At 34.0% G+C, this 12,576-nt stretch overlaps 1 protein-coding gene across 2 annotated transcripts in view; it reads right to left on the bottom strand.

The window, feature by feature from the left end:
* The window catches only part of LOC116290008 (lipoxygenase homology domain-containing protein 1), a 44,564-nt gene extending 32,954 nt beyond the window's left edge, over positions 1-11,610 (bottom strand). Inside the window, exons 1-6 of one of the 2 annotated variants that reach the window (XM_089039887.1) lie at positions 7,785-8,174; positions 7,482-7,553; positions 7,217-7,260; positions 4,626-4,742; positions 1,382-1,417; positions 111-223 (exon numbers count right to left, since the gene is read on the bottom strand). In XM_089039887.1, the coding sequence (XP_088896013.1) occupies positions 111-223; positions 1,382-1,417; positions 4,626-4,742; positions 7,217-7,260; positions 7,482-7,553; positions 7,785-7,853 (451 nt within the window). In that variant the 5' untranslated portion in view covers positions 7,854-8,174. Of the gene's footprint in view, positions 1-110; positions 224-1,381; positions 1,418-4,625; positions 4,743-7,216; positions 7,261-7,481; positions 7,554-7,784; positions 8,175-11,273 lie in introns of those variants that run through there. The other variant, XM_089039888.1, reaches the window with a different exon arrangement.
* Between the last annotated feature and the right edge of the window lie 966 nt (positions 11,611-12,576).

The following is a 12,576-nucleotide window of genomic DNA, read 5'->3' as shown; positions in this document are numbered from 1 at the left end:
ATTCAGTAAAAAAAAGTCGAAAGGTACAGAAATTACAACCCAAAGGGGTTAATAAGAAGATTCTACACCTAAACTTAACATTAAGGTCTTAGAGTGGAGAATGATATTACCTGCATCCATCAACTCTTTTTCCCAGTCAGGACTTACGAGTGTATTTGACTGCCCTGTGACGTTAGTCGGTTCCATTCTACTATTTTTAGAGTACAAAGGATCTTGGTCGTCCCTGTTCAACAACAACAACAACAAAGCATTAAGCTCATCCTATGCAAGTCAATAATATATACGCGCAGATCATTATTTGTCTTTACCTTGCTAGCTTATTCCATCATTGATTAATGTCAGTGCAAAGCTAAATATCTCGGAATTTGGCGTGTTGAGTTTAGCGAATTTGTGGGAGCGACCACAAATTAGAAAGAAAGAAAGAAAGAAAGAAAGAAAGAAAGAAAGAAAGAAAGAAAGAAAGACAGACAGACAGAGACAGACAGACAGACAGACAGACAGACAGACAGACAGACAGACAGACAGAAAGACAGACAGACAGACAGACAGACAAACAAACAGACAGACAGACAGACAGACAGACAGACAGACAGACAGACAGACAGACAGACAGACAGACAGACAGACAGACAGACAGAAAGAAAGAATAAAAGAATGAAAGAAACGTAAGGACAAAACAATCTTTAAGAGGAAAAGAAATAAGAAATAGTACTACACAATAACGAAAATTAAAATAACAAGTGATCCAAAACCGTCGGGGAAAAAAGAAAAAAAAAGCTTGACGTATTAATGTCGGATAAAATATTTTACCAAAACAACAAATATCATAAATATTCGCATTTTGCTTGATAAATGATATCAAACAAAAAGCCTATTTCAAAACAACGTGAAACACTAAGTACAAATATTATCCCGGCGCTATTTAAAGGAAACGGTGTGAATCACATCACTTAGAACCATTATTTCTAAGGAAAATACATCCCGTTAGCCTCGTGGTCTTACTATATCATAACACAAATGCGTTGTGTCACAAAGGGACTTGCTACGGTAAGGCATTGATCCCTAGAGAGAGCTAAAAACGGATTTTTCTTCGTGTCCTATGTTTGAAATATAACATGTGTGGAACTATAGAAGAGTTACCAGAGGTATAATAGTAAAATCCGCCAAAAACAACCGGTTCTACGACCCGAACGTTTCATAATTGATGAGAACAAAGATTCCGTGCATAAAAAATAATTTGAACTTTTCAAGCTAGGAAAAAAATATGAATTTTCTACCCTTCTACGCCCTCTTTGGGGAAATTATTCTTTTTCGACAAGGAAGATTATCTTAACTAAGTAAATATTAATAAGAATAAAAGTTTAAGTTTTTATGTTGAAACCTTGAATCGTTGATTCCTCTCTCTTGGAGTACCTTCCTACAGAAAGAAATTCAAAAAAAAAGTTGTGTAAATAATGAGAGAAATATGAAATATTGTATAGCTGAAGAGATCGAGGAATCTCGCTTACGTGAAAAACTTCATATTGTAGACTAAAATCGCTTCACGTTTTTATCACTGTACTCATAACATGGGGTTTATATTCTCACTGCCGCTAGTAAATTCAATGGTTAGCATAACAAAGGTTAAGCTAAGCTTATTTTAGTTCTGGGACAATAAGAGGTTAACGCCACCAATTAACCATGAAGTAACAATAGCCTCTAGAGGTCTCTATAGCTAGGACGGGCTCGACTCGACATCCGAGACGCATAAATAACAGCGCAAAGCTTATATTTACTCAAGCAAGAACGCTTCCATGGAAATTAATCACAATATATATTTATTGAAATTTCCAGGCGGTGTTTGGCGTAGACGCAATTTTTGAGCTAAACTTAGTCTTGATCTCAGAAATTGGAGTTCATTTTTCAATATGGGCGCGCTCAGGAATTGCCAATATTAGAAATGATGAAAATGGTTGACGTTTGAATAAAATGTAGGTATGTATTTAATGTTTGGAAGTTCGTGAATAATTGTATGCTACTGCAAATAGAAATCGCCTTTATGAGTTATATTAAAAAGCAATACACTTTTTAAAATCTGCCACTTAAAGGAATACAATTAAGATTATAATGCAATATTTTTCCCACTTTCTCTCTCATAATCTCTTTTAAATGTAAGAAAAAAAGTTGTATAATCAACTCAATTTTACGTAATAATAATAATAATAATAATAATAATAATAATAATAATAAAAGTCATATTAAGAGCATTTTTTTAAATCAGACAAGTTCATTTCGCAAATGAACAAATACAATTAATTGCTTTTAATAAATATTTATAATTTATATATCTATTGAAAAATTATAACATTGAAGCATATCAAGAAAAATGGATCTTATAAAGTAATCCTGCCACCTATATGTTTATCTACTTTTGGGATGCAAGGAAAAAGAAAAATCACTCAATAAATTTAATATTACATAAGAACAATAAGTATTAACATAGAGTGCTTACACTATATCCATGAAATAAAATCTAAATAGTTACTATCTAACAGTTTTTACTTAGTGACTATCACTCAACTGGAACAGCTTTAGGAACAATACACAAGGGAAACCAAATACTCAAGACAATAGAAAGATAATACTTTGTGTATTGTTACTAAAGCTGTTCCAGTTGAGTGATAGTGATTAATAGTCACTAAATAAAAACTATTAGATAGTAACTATTTAGATTTTATTTCATGGACATAGTGTAAGCACTCTAAGTCATATTCAAAATCAATATCTTTTCAAATCTGACATTTAATTATTTCTTATACTCACACAAATTAAATTTAAAAATTAAATATTTTTGCCAATTATATGTCTTTTTCTTTTTTTTTTTTTTTTTTTTGTATGCAAGGGAAATAGGATAAAAAGTTTACTTTTCTGAGTCAAAGAAATACAGAACATAAGTATTCAGGAGATTTCCCACTGCAATCATTCCTAAGGTTATAAAATAATTATTTATGTGTGAAAATGTTATTTAGAACTATATGTCACTTTAGACAACACTTCTTCATAACTTAGAGATGACATATAGGGTGAAAACCAATACTAAAAGTAAATTGTATGTGAAGAATGTAATAAGAGCATAAAACAATATAACTCAATGAATGGATTGTACAATTTAATGCATGTATGGGTGTTGGTAAGTATTTAAACTGCAGTTCTGATTGGCTGTTAGGGCAGGCAGTATTTTCTCAGTATCGTTTGGTAAAAAGATCCACAGAACACGAGCAGCAATGAGAAGGAGTGGTTACCAAATAAGCAGTGTGCATTCGAGGTATAGATAGTAAATAAATGCGAAAGCAATCTTAAACACATAATAATTCCACGTGAAAATACCACATATACCTTGATGGACAAATGTTAAACTAATTGATTCAGTCATTTTTACATACACAAATATACAGCAAGTATTATGCTCACAAAAAAGTTTTAGTCAAACAATTACAGGTACTATTTGCTTAGTAGCATGTATAAAATTATATAATGTATATATTAAAGACAATCTCTCAAAAAAATTTTAAGAGATCATTCCTTCCCCATGTTGAAGAAATATGAAACATGAATACAGGTCTCTGTACTGTGATATAAAGATACTGAGAGCTGTAGAGCACAAGAAGAACAAGAACAACAAGCTTAGGAACATAAGGCTTAGTTGAAGTGTGATTTTTGGATGTGCAGAAAACATAGGTCAAGCAAAGCTATGTTACAGCAGTTACATCTTTTCTGCCATATTTCACTATTATTGGATGAGATGAGGATGACTAAGGATGTGTCATTTGCTGAAGCTGTAGGCCGAGCCAGATAAAACTATCAAGGTCTTATGATATCATGAAAAACCAAATTTAAGAATCGTTTGAATTATAAATACACTTTATAGACTGAGAATAAAGATGTACTTGTAGTCTGCTTTTTAAAAAAGCAAAAATATTTCAATATCTTTATGACAAACACGACACTTTTAAGTTTAAATGACATGTTTCGGCAGTAACATCTGCCATCTTCAGATTTTAATATTGTGATGCAGACTGCACTATATCTGTTGTGACCTAGATAGAACTTTACATCATAAATGTATTATCAGCAAAAAACCCACAGATTATACATTTTTCATTATGTCAAGTTTGTGTGCTTGAGTTTGGCCAAATGTTCTTGGCCAATCAGATGTGAGAAAGTGAGTAAAATGTGCAATGATAATAATCATCATATTTTGATCATTTATCAAAAATATTACACAAAACGAGGAAAGATTTTGCCTCCCCCTCCCCCATGTCAGTTTGAGAGTTTGATTTATTTAATGTTCTTGGCCAATCAGAGGTGAGATAGAGTAAAATGTACAATGATAATAATCATCATGATTCCTTCGTGTTGGCTGTACATGCCACACAGGCATAGATGACGATGATAAATACTCATCATATTTTGATTATTTATCCAAAATAATACACAAATGAGGAAATATTTCACCTCACCCCCTCCCCCCAAGTCAGTTATGTCATCCCTTACTGTTCCACAAGATATCTACTATAAGTCATCTTTAGAGTAGACAAGGCATGTGTGATGAGCCATAATTACACAGTAGTTTACAATTAACTCACAGACAAGAGTCTACCAAAGCAGAGCCGCTCATGCAGCTTTCGTCATCTGTAAAATCTCTTTCGTCAGTTGCACTGCCAGGTCCCTGTCCTCTCCACACAAAGGATTCGTCTGTAGAACTGCAAAAAGTTAATTTAGAATGATTTATAGAGGGCCCTTTCTACTGAAGAGATAGAAAACGAGTGCGCGTGCTATGTTGAGTTATACGAACAAGCTAGAAATTGCGTGAGCCCAAGAGAAGTGCTAGGCTCAGCATTTCTCGAGGGCTCACGCAATTTCCCAAGTTCTTGTATAACTCAACATAGCACAAGCAAGGGGAGTTTTCTATCTCTTTTATAAGATGACTAAGATATAACTAACGATTAACTCAAAAGAAATAATAAAACATTGCTTGCGTTGCTGATGTCATTTTGAAGATCTATGTTGAGTTACATGGAACGGTAATTGACCAATTAGAGTGCGTGTTATATCTTAGTTATTTTATAAATGGATATATAATCAAAGGCACTTTACATTGAGTAGTGAATTTCAGATTGCTTTTTATGCAATTTAAAATCATGAGAGATGGTTAATACATGTTTGTGGTGTAGGCACTGAGGGTGGTCACTGCCAGGGTTTCTTTACATTCTCACTGGTTCTTTTACGTCCCTCAGATATTGTTTAGTCATAATGAAGTGTGATTGAATTAATAGATTTTGTCTCTTCTCTTGGTCTAATTATTTTTAGGGGCGGCGGAACCGGGGGAACCGGGGGGCCTGGCCCCCCACAGAATATTGGTTTACATGAAATAAAAATGCATAGATTTGATTTTTAATACTGTTATTGAGTTATTGTTGTGATTTTCTACATTGCCTCCCCAAAGATTTTTTGCAGTTCCCCCCCAAAGATTTTCAGCTTCCGCCACCCCTTATTTTAACAATTTTATTTATGACCATTGCAATTTCCTCAAGTCTGATTGGTCAAAAGACTGTCCTATTTTGCACGGAATTTATAGACCCCTTGCAGCACTTCAGAATGTAGCTCAATTTGGAGGACATAATGATAGGTTTCAAATTCTCTTGAGATTGAAATTCTTTTGTTTTATCCTCCAGATTGAACTGCTGTGATATCACATGCAAAGGGTCTATTAACAATACTTGTATTTTCTCATCTCATTAACTTGCTCACATGAGTGCTTGTATGTCTAATAGAAAAGTGCACCATTGGATATTATATATTAATGATAATAATAATTTATTTGAAGTCAATAACGTGGGAAGTGGTCACCCAATCTTCCGATCAATGAGGCTCATGTTAAAAACGCTCAACAAAAATATTGTATAACTAGGATACAATAACTGGAGTACATACTAGTTCAAGTAGACTAAAGGTCAAGTTTAAATTTAGAAGTTGATTTTTACAGAGGGAGGAAAGTAGGCAAAGGTTATTTTAATTTTAATTTTAAGTAAAAAAACATAAGAAAAAAATATATTTAAACTGTAAACTCCTCAACTACAAAATTCCAATTAGATCATGGAATGAGGGCCACAGGTTTGTTAGCCACTGGCTATTAAGTGCTACCCTTGTGAAAAAAAGGACTTTTTTTAAATACCATTGCCAAATTAACTACAAACACCATTTAACTTAAGTAAACAAAAACTTGAGATTTGGAAATGCTAATATTTTTGATACTGAATTGCTGTGCTATTTTTCTAAATGCCTCGTAAAAGTGATAACTAAGCCTAGAGAATGTTTATAGTCGTCGTCACAAGAGTAGTGTTAAGTTTATGTTTCGTGATCAACAATGCATAACATATGTCTATTGTATTCTTAATAAAACAATTACTACTGTCTTTTTGTCGTGTTGTTACGAATAATATTTATAAAACGTTGCAATTAGACAAAAAATTTATGTAAAATTCAAAAAGGGATATATTCAAATTCAAAGAAATTATAATAATATTTACAAAAAGAAGAAATAGAAAAAAATAATAAATTTAGCTTGCGTGTCTTTTAAATTTTTTATCTCACAAAATGCAAAAGATCAACGATTACTCCACAATTTTTCACACCAAAATTTTTCGATTTCTTTAATCCCGATTTTGAAAACATTGAATTAAAATGAGAATATAAATGTATGAAAATATAATAAGTCTAAATTAGATTTTAATGTAAATGATTTTAGTTTTTTTTTTAAGTCACCCAAGTCACACAATAATTGAAAGAGTGATGAAATATTTCTTGACGGACGTAAATCTAATCTACTCTGAAATCCGATTGTTATTTTAAGCAACGGCTTTGCTCGACATAACTTTTACTTATTGATCGTTGTTTACAGACAAAATAATAAAAAAAATTCTTTTGTTTTGGAGCCGTTTGGATATTTCTAACGAAGTATAATGATGCTTCGAAGGTTGAACATATGAATCATTTACTAATAAATTACTCCCTGACAAAAATATGAAAGCCTAACCGATAATCTTCAAATGCATAATATTTTATATTTTTAGGAGTATAGATCTGAAATATTTAAGAAATAATTGATAAAAATGCTTACAAGTTTTTTTTTAAGTTAGAGAACTTGTGTGAGAGAGGATATTTGAGGGTACCTTACCTTCCCATAGAACTAACGCTAGCAGTTTCTGGGTTATAATTGCACTGAAAAGCAAAGAAAAAACGACTTTTAAGTGTTGTATTATACTTTTTACGGCAGTTCAGTGAAGCGTTATGTCGAATACGGTTATAAATTTAAGCTAAGAGAGAAAAAAGGGAAAGATTTTGGAGGCATTTAATCGCGGGAGCCCACATGTGTACAATCAAAACAACTATCCTCCATTACTTTTTGCACTTTAATAGCTCATACTTGAGTTTATATTTACCCTTTGGAGCTGTAATGCTACGCTTTTTCTTTCTTCTTCTAGTTCCTGTGTTAGTTTTTGAAACTGGTGTTCCTAGACAAGTGTAAATACAATTAATTTTGAGGTTTTTAGCGGACAAGAAGGACGTGTAAATTGGCTTCTCCAGCAAATACTCAGCAAATGGTGATTCTAATGTAAATTTTTCAATCCATAAAAAATAGAAAAGCTTTTCATGAGCAACAGGACTATAAGTATAGAGCTTGAGGATATTATAAATGGAGAAAAATAGTAAGAAAAACTCGTAGTAAGGGTGTTAAAACTTACCTGTTGTCGGACTGATCGAAGAAGATTTGCAGCAGAATCTTCACTGTATTCACGTCTTCGAGAAGCCATTTTCCCGCTCTTTTTACCAATAAAACTCAAAAATAAACTCTCCAAGTGCTTTAGGAGTAAATATTCTCCAAAGAGTATCGTCGTCTCATTCAATAGTACTTCAAAGTGTTGGAAAATGAGGCTTTATTTTGAGGATAGGAAGCTACGTTCACGATGAAATATTTGGAAGCCGCCACTCGATCGAATAAATAACAAGGCCTTCCCCTTTGTAACCTCATGTCAATCAAATACGCGTTGCCATAGTGATTGTATTGGACTAAAAGCCCCTTTTCAAATCTAAATACCGACAGATCCATTGTTAAAAGAACAGTAACATCCGGCTTAAGAGGGGAATACATGGGCAAAGGAAACTGAGATATTTCTACTGTTAGTGATAAATTTTTGATTGATATCAGAACTGTCAAAATTGGAGAAAACGAAGGATTGAATTTTTACTCCTTAAAAAAATACCTGCCAAAAACTTATTGATGTTGAAGATAAAGTGAACAGAGGGATAAGTAAATGTAACGTATGAATATAGGAGATCTAACGCGAAAGGCACAAATAGTTTCAACGTTATCACCAGACATAATTCTTTAGCAGGAAGTGATGTCATAACGTACGCGCATGACATAATCACTCCACTAGGGGAGGGGACAGACCAAGGCTGCTAGTATTTCCCATTTTCCGCCTTAAGAGGAAAATAGTTTTTCCGCCTTAAGGAAAATAGTTTAAGGGAAAAAAAGCCGTGTCTTGATCTAATCTTCGTGCTGAATTTTCAATTACCGGAGCCATTGAATTTTTATTCTAAAATCTACGTCATAAAATACATACTACAGGCTTTAAGGACAGTTAACTGTTTGAAATTCTGAAATATCATAAGCGCGCTGTCGCAAACTTTCCAAGCCTTGGCTCCAGAACGCGCGGACTTGTGGTGCACTTTTTACTGTCGTTGCCATGCCAACGCCTTGTAAAATTTTGACACAGCCACATGTCATAGTTTTAGCTGTTAAAATACCTGCAAGTTTACTATACCAGCACTGCTACACATAATTCCACTAATTTTCCTATTGCGAGACAGTGTGGGCTAAAGCCGTTTTCCATTAAATCAAAACAACCGTTCCGCGAGCGCCCAGTTCTCAAATGGTACGCGTCAGTCTAGAAACATGGTTCGGACTGCGGATCCAATTCTAAACGGACGCGCGTACCGTTTTGAGTACTTACGGATCGCTTTGACTGGTGACCGTCCATAATGCTTAGCTGTAAGGGCAATTTCCCTATGACTCTGAAAAGTTTACGGCACGCGCAAACACGGTTGTGACAAGACAAGGGTATATGCATGACCAATCACGTACAGAATTTACTATCCGTCCAATCAAATGCCCAGAAAACGGTATATAGATGGTGCGGAGACGACCGTCAACATTTTTAGGTTACGTTGGAATGTCCCATGCATCTCAAATGAGTGAAGTTCTTCGTGCCAAAAATATAATTTGTTTAATTAACTGAAATCAAAATTACTGTCTAGAAATAAGTTTGCTAAATTCACGCGGCTGCCACGTTCATTCTCATGAGAATAAAAGCCTTCGTTTAATTAAACCGCGAAAATATATTATTGGCCGTATTTGAATGCGAGGCTTTGCTTAGGAAAATCTACTCTACTCGACGATACGGCAGCCATCTTGGATGGCAAGGGCTTATGGGGAGCCCAGGGGGTAAATAAAGCTTTGTTTAAAGTAATGACATTAATTGACTCAACAGAACCACAAGAGAATACAACAAAATATGAATTAAAACGGCACATTGATTATCTTTACCCATAAAAGTAAGAAAAACACACGAAACTTCATATCATATATTACTCTATATATACTCTATACGCCGTATCGTCGAAGTAGTCCATTGGTTGTCGTGTGAGTAATGTCCATGGAATGCCAACTTTGTGCGCAAACTCTCCCTACTCTATCCTCCCTTATTAATCACCTACGAATTATCTTAACGAAAACAAACAAACAAAAACTGAAATCGAAGTGAATTTTTTTTAGGAAATGAGAGAATAAAATGTTTGTAAAGCCTTAAGTTATACTAAATTAAGACGATTTGATGTGATTTGAAAACCAAAACCAAATGAAATTTGTATCTTTTAAGACGAACCGATAAGTGAGAAACTTTTTCCAGAATTTTTAAAGAATTAAAAATCACGGTACAAATGCTGTTGAAAAGACAAACGGATTTGTCAGTATTCAGTTAGTTTAACGGTAGAAAGTAAAAGGTTAACATTTTTTTTCTTTTAACTAAGTAAATGATACGCGCGCAAAGCCAGCTTCATTATTTTTCAGTGCTTTTTTTTAAACCAAAAGGTCAAACTCTTCCGCCAATGACTGGTCCAAGAACAGTGCTGCAGAGCGTCAGGGAAGCGCTTTCAAAGCAGTTATTAAAAAGCTACTCTTTATCTACTACAAAATCATTTTCGTTACTTTTTCTTCATTGTTTGAATCCAACGACTTTTTATTCCCAACAACAATGCTTAAAGACTATTCCTTTTGTATTTTGGGATATCAAAAACCGTAAACTCGTAAACAGAAAACGACTGTTTGACAATACAGTCTGCAGTAATATTTTACCGTAACCAAAGACGCAAAGACCTAGTGAAATGATATTTTAGTAGGGATAAACTAGATTGGAATCTAAATAGGAAATCATTTAATCAGCCATCAAAATGAAAGAGTGAAGTCTGCTTAATAATTTTTTTATTTGCCGGCTCAAAGAGTTATAGCTGTGAAATATTTGACATAATTAAAACTTGGCTTTCAAAAGTCGGTAAATATGAGTCGAAATGTTTGCTTTTCGAAGTATCGGTTCGAGAACAGTAATAATTCGGGACGAACTAAGCCTTTCATCATCCCTTGGGGGCTACTAAATGATCAATCATTGCATACTTCCATCATAGAGCATGCCATTTACCATTTACCATTCACAACTCTTTTCATTGTTACTAAAACTTGAAAATGGCTCATCGAAATGAAGTCAAAATGCATTATTTTTGTCTCTAAAGCAAGAGCTGTGGCTTGTTATTTCTTTCTTGTAGCGGTTCTTAGAAGCAGAATTCTAATTTTCTGACAGCTCGTTGTGGAGGTTTTGCTTGTCCTACTTGAAGTGGCTTTGAGGTCTATCAATATCAAATTCTACCAATACTCATTCATAAATCTGGTTTTTATTACGATAAATTCGCTTATGTCTATTATAATTGCAAAGCTTTTGACGTTTTCTTTCTCTATTGGCAAGATATTAAATGTACCCAAAGTACATTTATTGAGCTAGATGGCTCATAGTAAACAACACGAAGCGATGTTGGAAGACGACACCGAAGAAGTAACAGAGGAAACCCCATAACATGCTGAAATTCTTTAACGACTATTTTCCTTAAAACGAATTACTCACCTTAATAAGAGAAATCTGTTCTATTGATGGTTTGAATCACAGCGTTAAGTCCTTTCTCGGTCTTGGCTTGAAGATAGTTTATCTTTGGTGAAAATCACAACCTCAAACAATGAGAAATATCCCATAGAGCCACCGTCAAGTCGTTGCCTAAACTTGGCTTCCTTGCCTTCCCGTGGCTAGCCGTATAGCTAGCGAACACAATAACGCTACACCTCGTTGAATATTTGACCTATTCCCAAGGATCAATGAGGGAGTTTCAATACTTTCACCAAAAAGTATTTCTCGAGAGCAAGGCTATGGAAAATGATATTAGAGAGTCCTGATATGGAATTTTGAGGTCACGGCGGATGCATGTACTATCGACTTGGGACACTAGGCCAACCTCTGAAGATCTATGCTAATTATCTGATTGAAATTATTACATACAGTCTAGCCTTTAGTGACGGTATTATGTTTTTGTTTACAGAGAGCTTGAAGGTGATTAAATTTATATTAAAAAATATTTATAGAAATAGATAAGAAACCGACATGAAGTTTTGAATCAATTGCTCGTGAAATTGCAATAAATTTTAAATCTACGCTCTGAAATAACACTCGTTCACCAAAAAGAGAAATTTATCGTCTAGAAATGCCATTAAGAGTAAAAAGACGTTTAATCAGCGATTGATAAATAATATTACAGACCAGATTAAACTAGCCCCACACCAAAAAGAGAATTTTATCGTCTAAAAATGCCATAAGAGTAAAAAGACGTTTAATCAGCGATTGATAAATAATATTACAGACCAGATAAAACTAGCCCCACGCGGAGGAGAGAATGAAAATGAATATTTTTTGACGTGTGGGACTTTATTAGGAACAGCTACAAGTTGACTCAAAACTTGATATCCCAACTGACGTCCCGGTAACGAAAGATTAGAGTCGTTTGATCATCAAAGCAAGCAATCAGCCACACCTATTGATTCTATCTTATACCTTTTGCCTTCAGTCAAACTAGGTCTTGGTCTCCTAAGCCGCTTCTTTTCCTTCAACTGTCTTTTGAAGTCTGGAAATAAAAGCTCAGGAGAATACGATCAAAGATAAGTAAGTACTTAAAAAAAATTATAAAGATATATTGAAAATTGTTCCTTTAATCCTTTGACTCGACGATTAAGTTTGGCATTTCTTGAGTTATATTCAACAAACATGACATAATGCCTTAACGCAGACGAAATATACCTCTTTGCACTCCACCTACCGGCCCTTCCCATTGTATGACACTACGCCAAAAAAGACTATGATATTGAAAAAAAGAAAAGATGTA

The sequence above is a fragment of the Actinia tenebrosa genome, unplaced genomic scaffold (assembly GCF_029948245.1).
Source record: "Actinia tenebrosa isolate PJP-AT-01 unplaced genomic scaffold, QUT_ActTen_1.0 PGA_scaffold7__59_contigs__length_16204524, whole genome shotgun sequence".
Lineage (NCBI taxonomy): Eukaryota > Metazoa > Cnidaria > Anthozoa > Actiniaria > Actiniidae > Actinia > Actinia tenebrosa.
Note: the sequence above shows the minus strand (reverse complement) of the source record. Positions and strands in the feature narration are given on the sequence as shown.